This window comes from Columba livia, chromosome 2 (assembly GCF_036013475.1).
Source record: "Columba livia isolate bColLiv1 breed racing homer chromosome 2, bColLiv1.pat.W.v2, whole genome shotgun sequence".
In the NCBI taxonomy this organism is placed as follows: Eukaryota; Metazoa; Chordata; class Aves; order Columbiformes; family Columbidae; genus Columba; species Columba livia.
In genome coordinates, this window is record NC_088603.1 from 18,165,814 (window position 1) to 18,188,649 (window position 22,836).

At 39.2% G+C, this 22,836-nt stretch overlaps 1 protein-coding gene across 2 annotated transcripts; it reads left to right on the forward strand.

The window, feature by feature from the left end:
• The first annotated feature begins 1,034 nt into the window (after window positions 1–1,034).
• Window positions 1,035–22,592, forward strand: MASTL (microtubule associated serine/threonine kinase like). Of its 2 annotated transcripts, XM_065050685.1 has the most exons (13): window positions 1,035–1,293; window positions 3,364–3,501; window positions 4,738–4,877; window positions 5,673–5,761; window positions 7,039–7,145; window positions 7,477–7,609; window positions 9,135–9,310; window positions 10,458–11,705; window positions 13,695–13,833; window positions 16,866–16,979; window positions 17,070–17,171; window positions 19,618–19,802; window positions 20,874–22,592. In XM_065050685.1, the coding sequence occupies exons 1-12, from the start codon at window positions 1,090–1,092 to the stop codon at window positions 19,773–19,775; spliced, it is 2,748 nt and encodes a 915-aa protein (XP_064906757.1). In that variant the 5' UTR covers window positions 1,035–1,089; the 3' UTR covers window positions 19,776–19,802; window positions 20,874–22,592. The 2 variants fall into 2 exon arrangements, with proteins under 2 accessions (XP_064906757.1, XP_021136921.2); XM_021281246.2 differs by having other exon boundaries at window positions 19,618–22,592.
• The last annotated feature ends 244 nt before the right edge of the window (window positions 22,593–22,836 follow it).

Sequence of the window (22,836 nt, forward strand, 5' to 3'; positions counted from 1 at the left end):
ACCATTTGACATAATGAATATTCTAAAAAACACCACATAATGAGCCATAAAATCATTTCAGTTGGAAGAAACCCTCAGAATCATTGAGTCCAACCATAACCTAACTCTGGCACTAAACCATGTCCTTAAGAACCTTGTCTAAACACCTTTTAAACACCTCCAGGGATGATGACTCCTCCACTGCCCTGGGCAGCTTGTTCCAGTGCCTGACAACCCCTTCCATGAAGAATTTTTTTGTAATATCCAATCTAAACCTGTCCTGGTGCAATTGGAGGCCGTTTCCTCTCATCCTATCACTTGCTACTTGGGAGAAGAGACCAACACTCTCTAGGCTACAACCTCCTTTCAGGTAGTTGTAGACAGCAATGAGGTCTCCCCTCAAGCCTTCTGTTCTTCAAGGCTAAACAGAAACAGCTCCCTCAGCCGCTCCTCATAAGACTTGTCCTCACCAGCTTCATTACCCTTCTCTGAACAGTATGTTGTGCATTTTTTTAATTGCTGTATACAATAAAAATGAGACATTTTTTAAGGAGTCCTGATGAGGTTGGGAAGGCTGTAATGAAGCAACATGGTTTAGCCATAGTGACAAGAGCCTACCAGAAATAACTTGCAGTACAGCAACACTCACAGGTCTTGCCGATAACATTGCAACCACTTTATTCAGCTTCTGTGTGTCAATAAGAATAATTTAACTCTAGCTGGTTGTGAGCAAAACTGAACACACCGCTCACCAGATACCACACGGCTGAGAAACCAGGGCGGGCACGACGGCAGCCGCCGCCACGCAGAGCCCAGCGACGGCGTCGCCAATAGCGGCGGGTGTGCTCCGGATGAAGCGCCTCAGCGCCGCCCGGGAGCGCAGGAGGGCGGGCTGCCCGCCACCGGGCCCGCGGGACAGTGGGGAGACGGACCAAGACTGCAAGGCGTCGCCTCCGGCCACCATGACAGGGCCCAACGGCTGCCGCGCGCAGGATCTCGCGAGAGCGCCGCGCTCCTCCCCCGCGCGCGGCCGTTGGCCGGTGACGCCGCGGGGCGGGGCGGGGCGGGCGCCGCTTTGAATCGGCGCGGGGCGGCGGGGCTGGGTGCGACATGGGGATGGTGGAGCCGGCGGCCGAGCCGCGGCCGGAGGAGCAGGAGCGGGGCGATGTTGTCCCCGCAGCTGCCGGCCCCAGGCGCATCGAGGTTCCCCGGCCCCCGTCAATCGAGGAGTTCACCATTGTGAAGCCCATCAGCCGCGGCGCTTTCGGGAAGGTGTATCTGGGCCGTAAGGCGGGCAGGCTGTACGCCGTGAAGGTGAGGAGCTGTTTGGGGTCAGGGATAGCGCTGCGGCCTTCGGCGCCCCCTTGCTGCCCGGTGTCGCTTAACCCCGTGGGAGGCAGGACTGTCCCAAGGGGAAAGGGAGGCCCCGCGGCGGCCTGTCCGCAGGCCTGTGGGTTGACCCGCCAAGAGCCCCCGCCCGCACTTGGGCTTTCGGGAGCTGCCGCTCCTCTAGCAGGTGCCTGGAGACGTGTTGTCTGCACCGCCGTGCCATCTTTCTCCTCACGTTCCTCTTCGCCTCGAGGCTTTGGTTAGGAGACACCTGATAATGACAGTTGCTTTTAGAAGTACCCTAAGTGTCGAGGAAACTACACTAAAAGCTTTCCAAAGCGTTGCTGCGCTCTTTGTTTCTTGCTTGCGAATAGTTGTTAAAATTGAATATGTTCCGTTGTGGTGCCCCTGAGAGGGCGTTCTCACATTTGTTCATGAATGAAAACTGTGTGTCTGAGATGTATAAAGAGAGCAAATTATGAACAGCACTTTTGCAGAGTACACATTAGGAAAAAACAAAAACAAACAAACAAAAAACCCCCTTGTGTTTTCTATATAGTCAAAGGAGTAAAAACTAGGTTGTCAGTAGTAAAAACCTTGCTGATGGCTTGTGCAAGCTTGACTTTGCAGTTAAAAGCATCATAACCAGTTCACAAAGAAAAAGAAATGTAAAAACAGTCATGCAAAATAGACATTGCTCTTCAGAAGTATGTACATCTATTTACATGATTTTTATCATAAGTGTTATGAGGTGAAAGATCTTGTGTAAATCCTTTATCACTATTGCGGTGAAATTTATGGGTTGTTTGCAGCGACATGTAACACTTGCTAAATATTTGCACAGTTAAGATCAACGCTTGTTAGAAGCGTATTTCTATGCATTCTGTACATGTCTTGGAGGGTTTTTTTTGCGTCAGTTTTAGTAATAGCGATAGTAGCTGTAGAAACTAGTTTTTTACAATTTAAGTGCTGCATATAGAGTGTTCCAATTGCATTATTTTAGTATCCTGTGCAAGTTTATTGAATGTTTGTAACCTAAAAGCTGTTGCGTAAAGCCTGATCCCTATTGCAGTGAGACTTATGGGTTGTTCAAGCTACTGAATTTAACTTGTGCTAAATATTTTTACAGTTAAGGCCAACACTTACATGGAAGGTATCAAATTGCACTTCTTATGCCTTGCTATTTTTATATGTTATCCCATGCTATTATTGAATGGTAGTGATAGCTGTAGACTCAACTTTTTACGGTTGTGTTGCATAAAGAATGGGAAACTAAACTTGCTTTAGTATCACAACATATCTGGACCAAAGATGTCAAAGGTGGGCAGACTTGCAATGCATATGCAATGCTTGCCTAAATATCTATCAGCTGTGCTATTACTCATCTTGTATTCAAGATTAGTAATGAGTGGGTGTCAAAATATATTGGAGTAATTCAATACAGGAATTAAAATTCGTGGTTAAGCTTGTTATTCTTTATTGTGAGTTGCATGCCTTTGTGGTTTCTTCCCAAGGAAACAAATATTTGTTGAGTGACTCGAGTGTAAATTCAATTTCTTTCTCTGCAAAGTTAAGAATTAGAGGCTGTAATTGTAGTTGCAGTAGTTGCTTGAGTATACCAGGATGGAATGGCTTACTGCTGCACTCTATTTTCAGACCTCAGGCCATATATCTCAGCCTCTGAAGGGACGAAAAGACTTTGTCAGCAAGAAAATATCTAAGCACTGAACACTTTTTTCTGGTTCCGAGTTGTGTTCTGAGGATAAGAGGATTAACTCGGGTCAGCTTCACTTCACCTACAGTCTAAACATTTTCTAGTGTATGCAATTGCAGTAAATATTGGTAGTGTGATTTCCATTCAGGACTGAATTAGAAGGAGAGCAATCACAAAAGTTCACTAATAACCTGTGGTTTAAAATTTTGTCTGTATGTGAAGTTATAACTCTGTTTTATATGTATGCAAGTTAGAAGTATAGAGATAAATGAATTGACTAAAGAACTGTGGGTTGAGCAAAGAAAATAATGTTGGCTACTTGATTTTGGTTTGTTTTTCAGGTGATGAAAAAAGCAGACATGATCAACAAAAACATGGTTCACCAGGTCCAGGCAGAGAGGGATGCATTGGCTCTCAGCAAAAGTCCTTTCATTGTGCACTTATACTACTCACTTCAGTCGGCTAATAATATATACTTAGTGAGTAAATAAATGGCTATGGCATTTTATGATAGTGTTGAAAATGCAATGCAGAACTATATTCATGTCTGAAAGCATTTTTTATGGTGGTGAGTGGGTATTATTTAGTCACTTTTACTTTCTTCTTTCTCAGAATGGTTGAAGTGAAATACTTCTTTTCTTCTGGTACCTTCAAGATCTTTCTGTGTGTGGTTTGGTTTTTTTTGTTTTGTTTTGTTTTTTTTGCAGAGGGTCTTTTTTCTAACAGAACCTGTTTCAGGAGTATGTATTAATGGAAAATTTAGGGAAAACAAAACAAGAAACCCTTCTGTTCAAGCAAAATCCAAGTGACTGAAAGCATACCCTGTGGCTCACTTAAATAAAATCTTTTACTTGTTGCATGTGGTCAAAGTTCGTTATGGTAGTCAGCCTAGGTGGCAAGAGAGAAACTGAGTAATGAAATTAAGTGGTAGTCTACATGGAGCACTGTGAAGTATGGGAAGACTTGAATATGGTTTTATATTCCGCTTCCACATAAATGTACAATGGATTAAGACTGTTAACAAAGGGTCTAGCGTAGTTTGTCTTGTTTGCTGCAAGCACACACAGTGAACATCTTGATTAAATTCTGGGGTGAGGTTGCTATGCACTCCTGCAATGCATTTTGAGGGTAAACAAAGGCTTGTGTTAGTAGAATCTCTGCTAAATGCTGCAGGGGTGGCAGAGGATTTCAGGGTGAAGGTTTTATGAAGGAGATACTGGATTTGTATATACGGAAGAGTATTGTTTATAGGAATCTAAGTACTGGTGAGATTTCTTGGCCAAAACTCAGGTCTGAATTTAATATTATGTATAAATGCTTGCGAAATAAAACCATTAATACACCTGTTCTGTACAAATCAAAATTTCAGTGGTCTTTGGCTTCTGGCCTTGAGTTTGACAGAAGTCTTTCAGAAGCTAATAAAAAACAGATTACAGCAGCTATTTGAGAGCTGACTACAGAAAGCAGGCTAGGCAAATAATATAAAATAAGTACATGGTCTATTAAAAGAAGATGTTTCATGTCTGTCTTCTGGAGCTTTAATTATTTTATCCAAGTGAAAAGTATTATGTGGGAAATGAAGTTTGAACAAGGAAGTTTCTATCAGCTTCTGCTCTTAGAAATTATATTTTCCTAGGGGTGAAAGCTGTTTTATCTTTTTCTTGTAAATTTGAAATGTATTTTTAAATGTTAAATTTAAAACACTTGAATGGCAGGTGATGGAGTACCTTATTGGTGGAGATGTCAAATCTCTTCTCCATATTTATGGATATTTTGATGAAGAAATGGCTGTTAAGTATATTTCTGAAGCAGCATTGGCTCTTGACTATCTTCACAGGCATGGGATAATCCACAGGTAAAAACCTACTTGCTTTTCTTACAAATAAGTATTTGGTAGTTTAGGTTTTTAATTTTTTTACTCAACCACGTAACTAATCACGATTTCATAGTAAGTTTATCTCATTTGCTAGACTGTCTAGAAGCAATTTTTGCATGTGTTACACTGCAGCAATGTCATGAAAGCAACACCTAAAATAAAATGTCCATATGTTAAGCAGCCAAATATACAGTGCCTTCACTTGCCTGCATGCTCTCCCCCAGTACAGTGCTTCTGCTTTCTAGGTCCCCTCTCGCTGTGACTTAAATGACGGTTAGTTCAGGAACCCTCTGGATACTGCAAGCATGTAACTGTATGACAAGGGGACATTGGCTTCTCTAATTCTTCCCCTGTAGTGAGAGTTCTTTGCTGTGTTCAGCAGTGTTGCAGAAAACACATTAAAACTTCTAGAGGTTTCATTGCCATGTGTACTGTCATGTGTAGGAGCTACACACTGGTAAATGTTGTGATGGTAGTGCTCGTCGAGAACAGTTGTTAAACCTGTGAAACATGCAGTGTGCAGCTCTTGTGACATGCACGATGGTATTACAAGGCCTGAGACATTTGTACAATATTTAGTGCTAGATATGTTTGTTTTGTGTATTCCTCCAGTTGGAATCTTCTGCTGGCTAAGAGATGTTACTGAGGAACAGCTATAATCAATGTCTTGTATTAATTTTTTTTTTAATTATTTATTTTTTTTCCCCTGGTCTGGTAACTTTCTTAATATTGCAGTTATTTTTTTGCTGACTTCATCTATCTTCATGTCTTCAGGGATCTGAAGCCAGACAATATGCTGATTTCTAATCAGGGTCATATAAAGCTGACAGACTTTGGGCTTTCCAGAGTTACTCTGAACAGAGGTAAGGCTTGTCTGTATCCTTTTGGTTATATTTAAGTGTATTTTTTGGTCACTTTTCCATATTCTTGAATGCTTTACATCCCTGTAGAGGACAGCTTTCAATTGAATAATCTGAAATATTGCACTAATATCTGATTTCTAGTAGGCAAGTACTGTTAAGGTGCATGCTAGCAAAGGGTCTGCTCTATGCACTGCACTTTAGAAGCTAAAACATTTATTCTTTGGGACAAGGATATTTGAAATATGATCTATATGAAATATGAAGGACAGGGATTTCAAGGTTTTCTATGAAGTCCACAAAGAATTCAAAGGGTAAATGAATAATTTTGGCTCTTTTCTTGGTGTACCTCTGGCTACTTCTGTCCTTCAGTTAATGTTTCTCTGTCCTTGTATACATCAATTTCCAACCTGAACTGGGACCTTCCAGATGTTAATGTGACAGGGGAGGTGGCAAGTGCCTAACAGAAGGTTATAAATCAGTGCTTCAGCATATGAATGTACTGTTTTCAAGTAGCAGAAAATATAGCTCAACAGTCAAATGACTGTGTGGCACAGACAACAGGCCTTAAGGTGAACAGCCAGTTCCTGAGCTAGTTTGTACCTCTAACCCCTAAGCTGTATTAGTCAAATTAATGCTGCACAGCAACAGTTTTTTGAGTCTGCTGCTGGACAGTACATCCTTTTTCATATATTAAAGGAATGTAGAAATTTGGAGTTGTCTGTGGAATTTCTGATTCATGGTTTTAACAGCATAGAGGAAAATCCTAAGCGTACTGTATTTTCTATAATATACTGCTTTAATTTATAAGTTCTAATAGCACAAATTATGTCTAGTTGAACACAATATGTAAATTATAAGCCTGCTTACCTCTAGTGAGCAAAAGATGGCACCTAAGGTTAAATTTTCACATAAGAAACATTTTTCTGTAGCTTTCGTGAGATGTCTTTGGGAGAGAAGGCAGGCTTTGAATCAAATTTACCATCTTAGCCCACAGGCTGGAGTTACTACCTTAAAAACAAAGCTGATATGTTGGAAGATAAATTGGACCCTTACAGATTCTGTATTTATAAACTCTAATTTTATGATGGATATACAGGAAGCTTGTGTCAAATAAGAATGTATGGTTATGTCTACAGTTGGGTTTGGTGCTGCCTTTTATATATTTGTTCAGTATGTGACTACATTTTTTCCCTCTTGATAAAACTTAAACGCCTGTAGTTTTGCTTATTTAATAGCAAAAGGAAACCTGACCTGCTTCACATTTTGTCTGTTTGTAGAGATAAATATGATAGATATCCTTACTACACCATCAATGGCAAAGCCAAAGCAAGACTACTCACGTACTCCAGGACAATTGTTATCTCTCATCAGTTCTCTGGGTTTTGTAAGTAATTTTCATTGTCTTTGAAGTACTTAATTGTTTTGGTTTACTTACTATCTTGAATGTAATAATAGGAGTGATGTGGCTCTTCTTGGATCTCTTCTGGCAGCTGGTAGCATGACTTCTATATATTTCCAGTACCTTGAAGTTGTGAAGTGATTATCTGGGACTGTATTTCAAATTGCTGGCTATGAGTGGTTCTTCAAAAAATTTGGTGAACATGCACAGCTAAGCTTCAGTGCAAACATAAAGAATGTGTGAAGTTACACGCTCAATCCTGGACATTTTGTTCAGGCTCCATTAACTTTTAACTATACTTCTTCCTGCTTGATAGTATACGCCTGTTGGAATGAAAATGCCAGGGCACAATTCAAGTCAATCATCTGACAGTCTGCAGGGATTGGTTTCTCCGTTACCTGTGGTCCAAAAGGAAAATACTCCTCTTTCAACTAAATTGTTCAAATCATGTGAGTATACCAAGCCTTGTACTGAGTAATACTCTGACTGTAAGGTTGTAGTCTTTTAATTTCATGTGAGCAGCTTTGACCCACTTGATAAAAGGTATACTTCCATTAGTACCTTGCTGTTTATCATTCCTCTAGTATTTAAGGCTGGACATTTTTTTTCACCTGCACTATTTATGTCATCTTTTGAATTTTTTAAAATTTATTCTTCAAATGCACAATCACTGAATTCTTAGAATCATATGCTAGTTTGGGTTGGAAGGGACCTTCCAAAGTCATTCAGTCCAACTGCCCTGCAATGAGCAGGGACATCTTCAACTAGATCAGGTTGCTCAGAGCCCCATTCAGCCTGAGTTTGAATGTTTCCAGAGATGGGGCATCTACCACCTCTCTGGGCAACCTGGGCCAGTGTTTCACCACCCCCACTGTAAAAACAAACAAACAACAAAAAAAACCTTGCATATCTTCCATTACCCCTTGTCCTCATTTCTTACAAGCCCCCTTTAAGTACTGAAAGGTAACAATAAGGTCTTCCCAGAGCCTTCTCTTTTCCAGGCTGAACAACCCCAGCTCTCTCAGCCTGTCCTGATAAGAGAGATGTTCAATCAGTTTCATTTTTTGTGGCCTCCTCTGGCCCCTCTCCAACAAGTCCATGTCTTTCCTGTGCTGAGGGCTCCAGAGCTGGATGCAGTACTGCAGGTGTGGTCTCATGACAGCGGGGGAGGATAACCTCCCTCAACCTGCTGGCCACGTTCCTTTTGATGCAGCCCAGGATACAGTTGTCTTTCTGGGCTGCAGGTGCACATTGCCAGCTCATATCTAGCTTTTCACCCACCAGTACCCTCAAGTCCTTCTCTGCAAGGCTGCTCTCAATTCCTTCATCCCCAGCCTGTATTGATACTGAAGTGCTAAACAGTACTGGTCCAAATGTGGAACCTTGATGGACACTACTCATCACCCATCTCAATTCAGGCATTGAATCATTGACTGTTACCTTCTTGATATGACAATCCAGCTAATTCCTCATCCACCAAACAGTCCACCCATCAAATCCATATCTCTCCAAATTAGGGGGAAGGGTGTTGTGGGGAACTGTGTCAAAGGCCTTACAGAAATCCAGATAAATGACATCTGTAGCTCTTCCCTTGTCCACTGATGTAGTCATTCCATCATAGAAGGCCACTAGGTTGGTCAGGCAGGACTTACCTTTAGTGAAGCCATGCTGGCTCTCCCAAATCACCTTTCTGTCCTCCATGTGCCTTAGCATAGCTTCTAGGAGGATGAGAATTCAAAATGACACTTGAAATGAGAAAGCAAGGCTATTGTGGTGCCAGTTTTCATATAGCTTTTAAACTTTTAGCAAGTCCCTACTTCAGAAATGACTATGTAGGAAAGATGAAAAATTGATGTCATGCATAGCTTTCTATAAATCCCTTCAGTGTAAACGCCTGACATAGTGTGATTCTTGTTGATACATGTTGCCTATTTTTATCAGCATTTGAATTTTTTTTTTTTTCCCCCTCTCAAGATCTTGGTACTTCTCAATTAACTCCTGTGATGCCGGTGAGAAGTTTAACTCCTACTCTACTTCAGTCAAGAAAAAGGTTTGGTACCTCCAGTGCCAGTAGTCAGTCACACACATACATGATGTCCAGTGTGGAATCAGAGTGCTGCAGCAGCCCCAGGTGGGAGAAAGATGTAGAGGTCAGGACTGTTTCATCTTCCCAATATAAGTTACAATCGGCTTGTTCTTACATATGCACTGTTGCAGATCTCCTCTACTTAGTTCCCCCAGTTATTTCAAGTGTAGCAAAGCCTTCCCACAGGAGAAGGAGCAGGGGTTGTAATCCTTGCTGAGTAGAAGTTTTAGATCCAACTAGTATTTTTTCTTCAAACAAATAGTAGTTCTGTGCAACATAACAGGAGAAAAGTGAATGCCATTTAGCTTGCAGTAAAGGAGGAGTAATAGAGAAGGCTTCTACTAGACAGCACTGATTTGGCCCTGTTCTCCATGAGGTGGGCACTGCTGGGAGTGCAGGCTCTTTGGAAGCTGACTCTGGAGTTTTATTAACTCAGGTTGCAGACAAAACAATTTATTTAAAAGACAGAACTTGTGGAAAAATAGTAAACAAAATACAGTTAAACTTTTTCAGTTTTTAATAGCTAGTAGAAATTCCAAGTCTTATATTACTGAAAGGTTTTATTTTAACACCAGTAATGTAATTTTAGCTGAAACAAAATACTTTCCCCTATTTTAAAATGTTAATGAAATTCTGTACAGATGCAGACCTAAAAGAAAATACTGCTGTGCTGTTTAGTCCCTTGCCACAGTTCCTGTTTAGATCACACAAAAATCCTTATGTTAAAAACAATTTGTAATTATTTGTTTTATTGGTCCATTTCCCAAGGCCTCATTTTCAGTATAGTATTACATACAGAGCAGTAATATCAGATTTTCCTTTTGTCGTCTCTCAACTACAATATGCCACAGGGTAGTATGATGGGGTTCTTTGGTTTGGGGTTTCTAGTAAACTGAGATCTTACATCCCTTAACTTCTTAACATAAAATCACAAATACAACTTCAGTCGCTATAGTTCTTAGGCATTTTAAAATAATGCATTTTCTATTCTAGCAAGCTTACTTATGTTCTTAAAGTCAAATCATCAAATTATCTCTAATGTATTCTTTTTAATGTCATGTTTGTCACTACTAGTGGTTATAAAGGAATAAGTAATGCTTGCCAATTTGCAGTTATTTATGGGAGTGGAAAAGGAGCATTTTAAAGGACACATTTCTATAATGCTGTAATGTTTTTTTTCAATACTCAAAACTTAATGTGTTCGTTTGCAGCAAAGTGAAGATGAACCTTGTTCTACAACAGGCAAAACAAGTAACAGTGGGTCAACTCTCCTATCAAATGTAGAATTCCTGAACAGCAAAGGTATTAAAGGTTTAAAGAAAAAAGAACTGGAGTCTGCCATTTCTCCCATCAGCAGCAATGATTCTGGCAGTAGGCAAAAGGTGGGAAGTGAACGTTCTGATATAAGAGATACTCCTGTGACCACACTGGATGTGAAAGGTGTAGTGAGAAAATGTCTTTCTGAAAATAAGGTTTGGGAAGAAAAACTCTTCATAAAGAAAAGAGATACAGCTAATGAAAGAGCAGAAACTTCCAATCAACAACAGTCACTTTTGAGGCAGAGTGAGCCTGTCAAGCCTTTCAAAGAGGAAGACATTTTTGAAAAGCCAGGTGTAAAAAGAAGCTTCGAATTAGTTGACACTAGTCCTTGTCAGGAACTTAACTATGTTAAAAAAAGCAATGCAGAATATAAACGTGGCTGTCAGATTTTAGAATTTCCCGCAAACAAAAGGACAGGTTTGACAACTGACATTCAATCCTTAATGCTTTGTGATGATGGATGCCTGCATGACACCTGCAAAAGCAAGGAAGATGACAAGAGTTTTATTGGTAACCAGCAAACAGTAGAAAAATCACTTAGTCCAATTATAGCCAAAAATCTTATGTGTGATCTCGATGCACACTATGAAAAGGATGATAAAAAGGAATATACAAACTCAAGTTTTTTAGGCACTGATGATGAAAGACCTTTAGGAATCCTCAGTGCAGATTCTGACTTGTCATTTCCCGAAATGTCTGTTACAGAAAGTCAGTTAGAAAAGCAGCTTTCAGATTTGGACAAAAGTGTTAAAGATCTCTCCTTTGAGGAACCCAAACCAGAAGACGTGCCAATAACAACACCAGAGTCCCAAGATGCCTCAAAAAACAGAGAGGAAGCACATACTGTTCCAGACTGCAAGGCATTGCATCATGAAAAGGATAATGACCAGCAACACATGAAAGAAACTCACCTTGACACAGTATCTTCTCCTTCAGAAAAGATGATGGAAGCACTGAATCTCTTTAAAAAGAATGCTGTTGTTTTTCGAAGTTATAATAGTCCAATTAATGCATCCAACATATCTGAGCCATGTAGCATGGCTTCCTTAGATATAATGGATCTTTCACCTGCTTGTAGCGGCTCCTACCCAACAGCTATTACTCCATTACAGAAAGGAAGACCATACAGAGTCTATCAGGTATGTAAGGAGGCACGTGAAAACTTCGTGCGTGTGTTAGATGTCAGTGATCTGAAATAATTTCAGCTGTTAATTTAGGGAAAACTGAAGTGGTTTGAGGTAGTCTAACAAAATGACTTCTGCTGACAGGCTTTCACTCACTGTGTTTCTGTGGCCAGAATCATAATTGACAATGACTGTATGTCCCCTGGCTTGCCTCTGGCTCAGCATGCCTTGTCTGTCCACTTCTCGGAGAAATCCTTTGCTCTTACACTGAACTGGTAAAGAAAGCCTGGACTATTTTGCCTTGTCTTATTTTTGATGCAGTATGGCACTTCTTGTGAGTAATTCCAGGTTCCCTGAGGTAATGAGAAGTGGTTTGTTGTTTTTGTTTGTGTTTGGGGTTTTTTTTAATGCTGAATCCCTCCCAAGATGGTCTGCAAGTACCATCCAGCTGCTAGGAACTGCTGTTGGGCCTGGTATTTTTTTTTTTTAATCCTGGAAAAAGTGATGGTGTAGCGTGTACTGTCAGGTACCAATTACAAGCCTCTTACAAAGGTTGATGTAAGCAGTGATAGCTGCTTGCAGGTTATGACGTTTTTGCTTTCACCTTTTAATTTTTTCTGATAGTAAGTACAAATCTTATTGTCTTAAAGTAAATTGGAGCCCTGATGTGGGAAAAGTAAAAGTAAACTTTTCAGTTAATGTTTCCTTTTTCATTTTGGCACAGTTGTATAAGACCTTCACCCAGTTACTTAAGTCCTAGTTGTAGGATTTTAAAGCTGCTGACAGAACTGCCAGTGTGGTGTATGATCTAGTATGCAAAAATGGGCCATTCAAAATGTTGTTTTTAGGAAAGCCTTCTTTTTCTGATGTCTTTGTCTGAATTGTTTTTTTTTCCTGCTTCACTTGCATAAAATTTTGATCGGCTGTGAAACTTAGCTTGCATTCAGCTAAAATGGAGTCAGAGTAGTATGCACGTCATCTGAGAAATAAGGGACTGATGGCATTGTATGTTTTCATAACTTAGATTTGAACATCAGGATACCTTTCTCATAGGCTGTCATTTTGTTTTGTTTTAAGTCACATTGTGATGTTGTGACCTGATTACTTGTTTTCTATTTTAATAGTTGATTCTGTAGGCTTTGTGGCATAGTGATAATGAGTTGATCTCTGCTGCACTGAAGATGAAGTTGGAAACAAAATTATACAAGATATATGGGAATTAAGGGTAAAAAAAAATGAGAGCCTCTGTAAGATAATTTGGTAGTATCTCTAGGCTATAATAAGAAACCTTTCATGGCAGTCAGCCTATTGGCTGTGAGAATATGTTGATCTCTTTGCAAGCCTGCATATTTTATCTTCAGATAAATGTCCCAACTTACTTTCAGAAGGTTTGTGTAGCTGTAAAATGTCACTAAGTCTAACTTGAGCAGAGCTTCATCTGCAGGCATTATGTAAACTGTAGGATATAGGCTGAACAATAAAGGGCTCACTTAATGTATTTTGATTACATCTGGTATGCAATATGTGAGATAATTCAGGATTCTCCTTTTTATTTTACAGGTGTCTTACATATATGCTTTCTTTTCATTGCCTAATGTTAAGAACTCAGTGCTAAAATTGAAAGCTATTTTGACATTCTATGTAGCAGTTTATCTTCAGATTTGAATTCGAAAGTTTGGCTGAGGGGTTTGAGTTTGTGTTTTGGTGGGTTTTCTTGTTGTTTTGTTAAGTTTTTGGAGGCATTACTTGTGGATATGACACTGGAGGAAGAACTTAGGGAAATGTTGCTTAAAGAGTAGGCATCGATTAACTTTTTATACCTCAAGGTGGTTGAGATGAAGAAATGGAAGCACGTTTTACACGGTTTTTTGGGGAACGTACATTTTGTGACATGTTCTTGACTTGAACTTAAGTATCAACTCTTACACACATTACTGAGCCTGGAGATGGGAGTTTTTCTCCTGGTTTTGTTTGACATCTGAAATCTTCATTGTATCTTTTAAGACACCTTATCAGGGAGATGCTGGCACACCATATAGGACTCCAAAGAGCGTCAGAAGAGGAGCTGCCCCAGTAGAAGGTGAACGTATCCTCGGGACCCCAGACTACCTGGCACCTGAGCTGCTTCTGACAAAGCCTCATGGTAAGACAGACAAACCATGGAGCCTGTAAATACTTGAAAGATGATGTATTGACATTTCTAAATGTGTCTAGAGCTCTAAACACTTCAAATAATACAAGAGTGAATTTTTTGAAAAAATAGCCAGATCTTAGCTTTTGCAAACACGGATGGCTGTGTTTGTTTTAGCTGCTCCTTCCATTTACCTTTTTCCACATGGGTGGAGGTTTTGATTGTCTGGCTTAGTCTTGCCTGCTGTTAATCTAATCCTTTGGAGGCTGTGCTTAGGCAGCCTTAGACTTGTGTGTGGCTTAGGAATCACAAGTTGGTCATCCTGAGTGTACTTAAAAGTTCTTGGGGGAGGAGAAAAATTACTAAATTAGTGAAATGTATATGAAAGGATTAACCCTCCAATTATTTTTAGATTGTTTTCCATGTTTATTGATATTAAAGTGTTATGTGCATCCAGACTAGTTTGTAAAGTTTCATTAAAAACAGTACAGTTATGGAGCTGAGTGACATAATGAAATATTTAAGATTTCTGGACATTAGTAGCTATCAAATACTCTTTTGCAAGATACTATAGGAAAATAAAATAGCACAACTTGGAAGTGCATAAATTTCCTTGGCTCAGATCCTGAGCTCCACTGATAATCACAAAAAGTCTGAAAAATTTTCCTGCTGACTTGCAAGAACCATTGACAAAAAAAATAAATGCAATACATCTGTGATAAATTTCTTGTGTTTATATTTACATTTTATTTGCATGTCAAAAGTATTATTTTGTAGAGCTAATAGTCTTGAGTATATGAGATAGGAGATCATCACTGAGGTACAGAGATTACTCATCTGTGGAACAGTAAAATTCTGCTGTATGCAGCCAATACACATTAATTAAAACTGCATGAAAAGACTTAATTTTACTATAATGACTAAACCACAACTATATATGTTTAATAATTTTTGCACTTCCAACTAAGAATCCTGGTTATTTGGCAGGCATCAAAACTGGATAATAGTTTGGAAATGTAATCAATTCTACTTAATGTGGAACTTGCTTGTGGGGTGACGTCCATCCAATTATTGTTTTCAGGATGTTAGTGATAACTTGCAAAGAGTCTGGGGTTTGTCAGGAAATGACAAATCTCCTGTTGCCTTCAGTGAAGCCAGGGTTTTCTTGCTTTGGAACTCAAAACTTTCCCTCACTAAATGCCATTATCTTACTTGTAGATGTAGTTGTAATTTTAAACTATAATCATGTTACAAAACTATCTTATTTCTCTTTCTAACTTAGATTTAACATTGCCATCTTTCTTTATTGTTGAGTTACTACCTTAAGAAAAAAATCTGCATTCCTGTGCCTCCAGAGAATCATATTTGATATTTGTATTTGTTAGGGTTTTTTGCAATAATTGTAAAGTTCTTGCTTCATTATCTTTCCATATGCAGGGAGTCTGATCTCTGGTGAGTTTGCTATATGCTGTGCGGAAATGTAATGTTCAGCATAACTGTGAACAGTCAAAGTATAACTAGATCACTATTTCAAATAACATTGTTTGGATGACCTATGTTTCTATATAAAAAGATATGCCCAATATGCAGTCCACACAAGAATGTGTGATGCTCCACAAAAAGATTCAGGAAACATCAGTATCATTGTGACTAAGCTATCAGAAATCAGACACGCAAGCCTGTACTTGAGGAGTAAAGCCAGCGTTCTTAGAGATATAGTTTAAACAGCAAAACCAGAGACACTTTCTCATTGCTTCCTTTCACTTTGTGATCAGTCTGATTTACTTTGTGTATGGGGGAGGAAGGCTCAGATGCTCAAGACCTGGTACTTCTGTTGCTTCAAATATTGGTAGGCATGATCTAGCAGGGATGTGGTAGGACTTAATCTAATCTTCAGTTAAACATTGGGCAAGAAAAATTGCTGTTACTACATTGTTCAGAGTTGTGATCTTATTAGACTTTGGCTGAAGCTGGGAATATTTTATCTGAACATCCAAGTGTCTCTGACAACGGTGGATGTGATCTCACTGCTTTGAGATGCTGAGCTTGGTGGAGCACTGTTACTGCTGTTAAATGTTGCTATAAGTGCATTAGATCACTAGTTCTGTGCTTCAGTTTTCAGCATTTCTAAACTTAGTCAATAGTCCTTTTGAAATATCTGAGAACATTACTTTTTCAACTTGGAGGTGTCTTCCTTTATATGTTAAAAAAGCAGAGAAAAAAATCACACTTGTTCTTTCAAATATATTATATTTTTTCAGCAAGTGTGGCATGTATTCTTTATATAGTAGAGTGGGCATGGCTTACAGAAATTTTAGAATGCATGCAGTGGTGTCTGGGATTGCTTTGCCTGCTTGTTTTGAAGTGGGTTAATAAGATGAGTTTGGCAAAAAAAAAAAAGACAAAACCAAACAAACCCAGCAAACCTGGAATGTGGAAAACCAAAATTATTTTATAACAAAGGAGAGATCTAATAACTGTGTTTTGCTCTAATCAACTTTAGTGTAATGTTAACTAATTCCAGCTTCTTGTGTGGTGGCTGATCTCTGCAAGCTGTCTTTGTTTTGACATAAATTTCAACAAAATCAAGTTTAATAGTTTCAGTTCTTGGAGTCTTCTCAAAGAACTGAGAGGATGATATGGGTTACAACATGGAGCATTCATCCACTCTCTAGAGCAGTTAGTTGTTGAAGATAACTGTTTCTTATCACAAAATCTCTTGGAGAATCAGCTCCTGGATTTGTGATGGGGGTTGATGATTAGATTTTTAAGAACTGCCTTACTTTTATTTGTAGACTCCAGTATTGTGGATTATTAATTGTGAATATACGAATTAAGGAGCAGACTGGCTTTAAAAAGCCCTTTAATGTATTTTTAATCTTCTGCATGACTATTAAATACAACTGATTTTTTTTCTTCCCTCATTTCCCATAAGTTTTGCAGGATTTAAACACTCTTCAGTTTCTGCTATGTCCAATCTTCAAATCTTTGCAAATATTACTAAGCCTTTGTATTAAGGTAATGACCTGGATTTCCCCTATCAGGTTCTGCTGTAGACTGGTGGGCCCTTGGAGTTTGTCTGTTTGAGTTCCTAACTGGAATTCCACCTTTTAATGATGAAACACCAACACAAGTCTTCCAAAATATTTTGAAAAGAGGTAATCTGTTTTGATATTTGGGGAAATTATGTATTTCCAATACTTGTTTTATGGTTTGAGTTACCAGTTCATCTGCATCTTTGTCTGTAGATATTCCCTGGCCTGAGGGTGAAGAAAAGCTGTCTGATAAGGCGCAAAATGCAATAGATATTCTTCTAACAATTGACAGTACTAAAAGAGCTGGACTGAAGGGTTAGTATTAAAATTCTCTTGTGTTGTTTGCAACTCATTAAAAATTTCCAAGTGGTGATGTCCTCCTCCTGAAACTTAGACTAATAGATGTCTATTTAGCTTCTGTGTATAGTGCCAGAACCCCTAAGTTGTGTTAATTTCTGTATTTCTTATGGGATTTTGCCCTCTTGAATGAGGAAATTTGGAGGGGTGTGGGTGGTTTTGTGTTTTTGTTGGGGTTTTTGTTTGTTTTAGTTGAACTTTTGTTTTACTTTAATGCTGTTTTGTTATGGTACATCAGATGTCAAACACTAAACATCCAAAGTTCACTCTTATCTAACTCAGTGACAGGTATTTGGGGGTTTTGACCTAACTGATTTTTAGGAACCTTGATTAAAAGCCTATAGCTTGGGAGAAAAGCCCCCTACAAAAATTAATTCTAAGGAGCTTTTTCTTGGGAATCAGCCTGTCTTTACTGAATGCATAGGGAACACAGATTTAGATGATATGTACTTTACAAAATATATAATTCTTTTCCCTTGTAGAAGGACTGGAACGTTTGTTGTTGTAACAGTGCCTATGTATTATATGAAAAAAAAAAAAACACCACCAAAATAACAAACTGATACATGAAGGATGCTTAGAGTGAGGTGTTTTGGAAAAATAGGAAGAAATCTTATGAGAAAACTGCTCAAGAAATCACTAGAGAAGGAAATTGTTATGGAAGCACTTACTCATAAAGAGACTGAAGTGTAGAAGCTGAACCTGGGCCAATTCAAATTAGAGAAGGCGCATGATTAGAAATGAAGATCATGATGTCAGAAGGCAATTTGGTGGATCTTTACTGTGTCCCAAAAAGCATCAAGTGTCTTAATTTGAAGGTGGTTTATTTAAACTCAAGTTTTTGTCTTTTCCTGGATAATAGGGTGAAATCTAATTTCCTGTTATGGGCAGAAATTTAAACTAGCTGACATAATGGTTTCTTCCAATCTGAAGTTCTTGGAAATTCATTATTTGTCAGGACCTTCAGTTGTGTCTTATCTCTTTATCCAATTTATAGGCTACTGAAGTAAAGTTTGATGAATAGCTTTCAGAACAACAACTACGTTTTCTTCATTGTAATTGAATTCCCATCACTGTCATCTTCTCCCCCATCCCCAACACACATGCTTTCCCTCTGTTTCTCCAGCATGAAGCCCAACTTACTGAGAAATCCCACTTCTGTCATGTCTTTATTCTGTGCTTCTATGAGCTCAGAGATAAGAGAGGCTTTAAAGCAGCATTGGGCTGGTATCCATAGTTTGGGTTTGTTTTTTCCCCCTTCAAAGACATGGGCAGGAGCTGGCTGCCAGCTTTGGGACACAGTAATACTTCCTTGGAAAAGACAAGGAAGTCTGCTCACGTTCTCAGCTTTCAGTATGTGAGAACTTCCTTACGAGCGGGGCCTCATACAGGTCTGAGATCATGGATCTGTGCAGTGTCGTGCTGCACGTGTGGTTGCTGAAGCTTATTAGGAGCTAGAAGACTAAACCTCTGATTTATTGCCTTTTGTCTAATAGAAGTTCTAATATTGTGTTACAAATGTTCATGTCTTACTGTCTATCAGCTAAAACCCTATGGCAAGTGCTTAGAGTAAAATTTGTAGTGAGTGTTTGCCCTCTTCAGACTTCTACCTCCTTCTAAATGTCTTTTCTGTCCTAGTATTTTTTCTACTTCTTTGATTTTGTGGTGCACATGATAAAAGCATGGATTTGTATCCCACACAGCAGTGAAGCTGCTTTCTTGGATTCAATCAAAGCAGCAAAGCCACTTGGATCAGGGGGTGTTGTTTACAGGTTGTGCAAAAGCTGGATGGGAGCCTGTGTGCCATGAGGTCAACTGGTCAGAATGGACAGGGCAGGGGAGCTCTCCTTGAGTCAGAAAGTGTTGTGGCTTGGTCAGTTGTCCCACCTTCAGGCTGGGAAAGAAGAATCTGGTGGTTGGTGGTGATGTCACCATAATGATGCCCAGACTGCTGTGTCAGTGGTGAGCTGAAGGGGTCCACACAAAGTGGAAGAGGACGTTCCCTGGGCAAGCAACAGGCAGATGGCTTGCAGTGGAGAAAGTGGAGAACGGAGGCAGCGACTTCCACATGTCTACTCAGTACAGAACTTCAGCAAAATTAGAAAGACTTTGAAGTGATGTTTAAATTTTCTGTGGTGCCCTGTCATGAGGAATGTCCCTAGGGCACCTCACTGTGTAAAATAGGCTCTCCAGCTATAGAGAGAGAATCAGTTGCCATGACAATAGCTTGATTGCTACCGAGGTTGGGGGTAATCCAAACCCAATTACAATTTGCACTTTTATGCATTTCCAAAAAAAAGCAAAATAGAGCAAATCTACTGATAGTTGTGTATCAAGAGAACAAAATGTCTGTGGGTCTTGGACAAAAGGAAGTTTCTAACACTTATATGAACTTCTGTTTCAGAACTGAAACATCACCCCCTCTTTCATGGTGTGGACTGGGATAATTTACAGAATCAAACTATGCCATTTATACCTCAGCCGGATGATGAAACTGATACCTCTTACTTTGAAGCTAGGAATAATGCTCAGCACCTGACTGTGTCTGGATTTAGCTTATAGCATCAAGATAAGTGAACTTTCGCCATGGTATGGTTTTGTGCTCTTAGAGGTTGTCCTATAACACTAGTTTGGTCTTTATGAAGTTTCCTTGACAAATTTAGAATGTGTTTTAACTTATCAGTCTGTTTTTATTATTGTATCCTTCATTCTAAAGTGAAACTACTGTATGAAACTTAGCTGGTGTCAAGTGCCTTCATGCTACTTTATCTCACTGCACCTTACCAAGAGGCCAGAGCATTGTACTTCTTGGAGCTAGTAGCACTTGGCGATGATGGGGCTTTTTTTTAATGGCAATGAATAACTCCAGTTAAGAGGTGTGAAGTTATTTCTTGGTTAAACATAATGGGGAAAGGACATAAACATGCTACTTGTATCTCATGGTAACTTGGTGGTTTGTGCAATGGCTGTCTGCTCTGAGTACGTATCCTCTGCAAAACTGATGTTCCTGTTCAAGCTGGAAAATTGAAATCTCTTTTGTCTGACCGACCCCAGGAGGGTTAAAGGTGGCACTGCTGTTCAAAGTGAACCTGGCTAGATGTGACATGTGAGATTGACAGTAGTTCCCTGGTTGTCTTCCTTTCCTAGACAAATGGGGTTGGGAGGGGATAGTTTGGGTCAGTCTATGAAATGCTTTGTAGAAGTTGTTGCATTGTAACCACTTAGCTGTAGGAAGATGGATTGAACAGCGTACATTTTAATAATTACTTGTTTTAAGTAGAAAATGGTGAGCATACATTTGTTCTTACTTGTGTCAGATGGTAGAAATCAAAAAAATCACTGGCGTGTTAGCTATCAAGTAAAGTATTCATACTGAAGCTGCTATATATTAAAGACTATAAAGCATTGCAAATTAACTGGCTGCTGTTCTGTAAACTCACAACCAGACCTTAGATATTTTTTTTTATTAAACTTAAGTTACAAGTGTATATTCAGTATTATAAAACCTAATTAGGGGGAACTATATTTAAATCTGTTTTTAAATGCAAAATGGAATTTGCATCTGCTAGATTTCAGGGGTTTATTTGTAGGTAATTATTTTCAACATTGTTCTTGCATAGATATCTCTCAGCTGACTTACCGCAGATTTTTGTTTTCCAGGTTTGTACTTGTTAGATAAGATCACTGGTGCTGGATGGTGGTGCCAGCCAACGGCCACGGGCCAGAGGCCAAGCATTTTCCTAGTGATTTTTTGCCAAGTGGCTTTCAAGTGTATGGCCTGACCGCTCCTGCAGAGGGAGGGAGTTGTCCCTTCATTGCCTGCTTCCTGGAAGATGAGCTGTATTGATGGAATTCTGAGCAGTGTCTGCTGGGCTTCCTGCTGGCCCTTGGGTAGCTGGGAAAGGAATGGCTGGAGAAAAATTCATTCTTCTATTTCTAGTAATCTGGCTTAAGAAAATTAGCCTTACAAGAATGAATCTCAGTTTCAGGCTGAAGAAAATATTCTAAAACTGTATGAAGAAATAATGTAAGCTGGACACCCCAACAGCTCTTTTGTTTTCAGTGCTTTACAAATGGTCACAACCTGTTCCCATTTTGCAGTAGAATATATTCTCTTTAAGGCAGAAAAAAGTTAGTGACAGTGGTATGACATTTTAAAGATAACCTGTAACCCCTTGAAATAATTCTTAATCAGCTGCAAGGATCAAGTAAGTTTGTAGCTCAACTTTTTATTAACCAATTACAATGAACTGCAGAACTGCATATAAGTTTTTCAGGTGATCTATTGTTAGTGTATGTGGAGCTAGACATGGTAGTACATCCAACCATTAGGCATAATCTTGTTAACTGTTTTGTTCTTAGGAGAACCTTAAACCTTCTTATAAAAACCTTTTTCTAAAAGAAAACCATGATTCGTCTACCACAGTGTCATAATGCAATAAAAAACATTCTATAGAACAATAAATAGGCCAACTGACAAATCAATATTTAATGCAAACAGTTGCCACTACACTGTCTGGAACTGTTAAATTCTGCACAATTAGCACTGAAGGCTTCCCAGACCCCATTTGCATCAGTATCTTGTGTTTATCCTGATCATAAAAGCATGGGGTTGAATTTCACATGTTGAGTGTTGGGATTTGTAGTGTGGTTTTGTTTGGTTTCTTTTGGTTTTTTTGGTGGGGTTTTTTGTGTGTTTTGTTTAAAAAGGTGAATCCTAGCTTTATTCTTCAATATGCAATTCCTTGTCAACTCTTAAACCCATTGGTTTTGCCCCACTTATTGCTTGACTTAAAAATACTACAGGGAAGAGTACAAAAAGCTATAATGTAGTAGCTGGAAGAGATTAAAAGTTCCTTCTCATTACTAATCAGCTACAACTATTAGTGTAAGCTGGCAAAAGTTTTTGGTCCTTGGAAGCTGTGGAATTAGAATACCACCTGGAAAGTACTTGCACTGTTACATGGTGTTCCCTGAAGGCCTAAACTTTGTGTGCATAACTTACATATTAACTCTGCAACCTCCAGGTTACCTTGGGAGACAGTTTATCTGCTACTGCAGCTCTTGGCACACCTCCCTCCAGCTGGAGATCAGTAGCTGTCACACTTTTATACAGAAATAGCAGTAACAGATGACTACTACTACTAGTAACTTACTGTTAGGTTCACCTATACACTGTGCAATGTTTGAGGGCTGAGATACTGAAATGCTGCCATGTGTTCCTGAGTTTGTAGGTTCCAGTTTCAGCATGATCAGCTTTCACCTATGGGTTACTCCCCTAGTAAAATGTATTATTTTCTTCTCTATGTTCTCAAAAAATTTACTGTTTACTTTGTACACTTTTGTGTAAATATATATTAAAAAAACCACTGCAGTCTTGCTGTTGCTTGCTTATGAATCTTTGTCTTTAAGATCTCCTTATGCTTTTGACTCTACTGGGGGCAGGGGTTGATTTTTATATAAAGAAACCTTGACCCCTACCCCAGCAAAAGCAGGGAAGTACCTCATACTTTGTAATCCAGGTCTGTGTGCCCTTCAGCTCATCACTTGCCAACCCCCTCCTGCCATGCTTGCCACCAGTTACATTTGTGTATTTAACTGCAGGAGAACAAGAAGTTTTCAG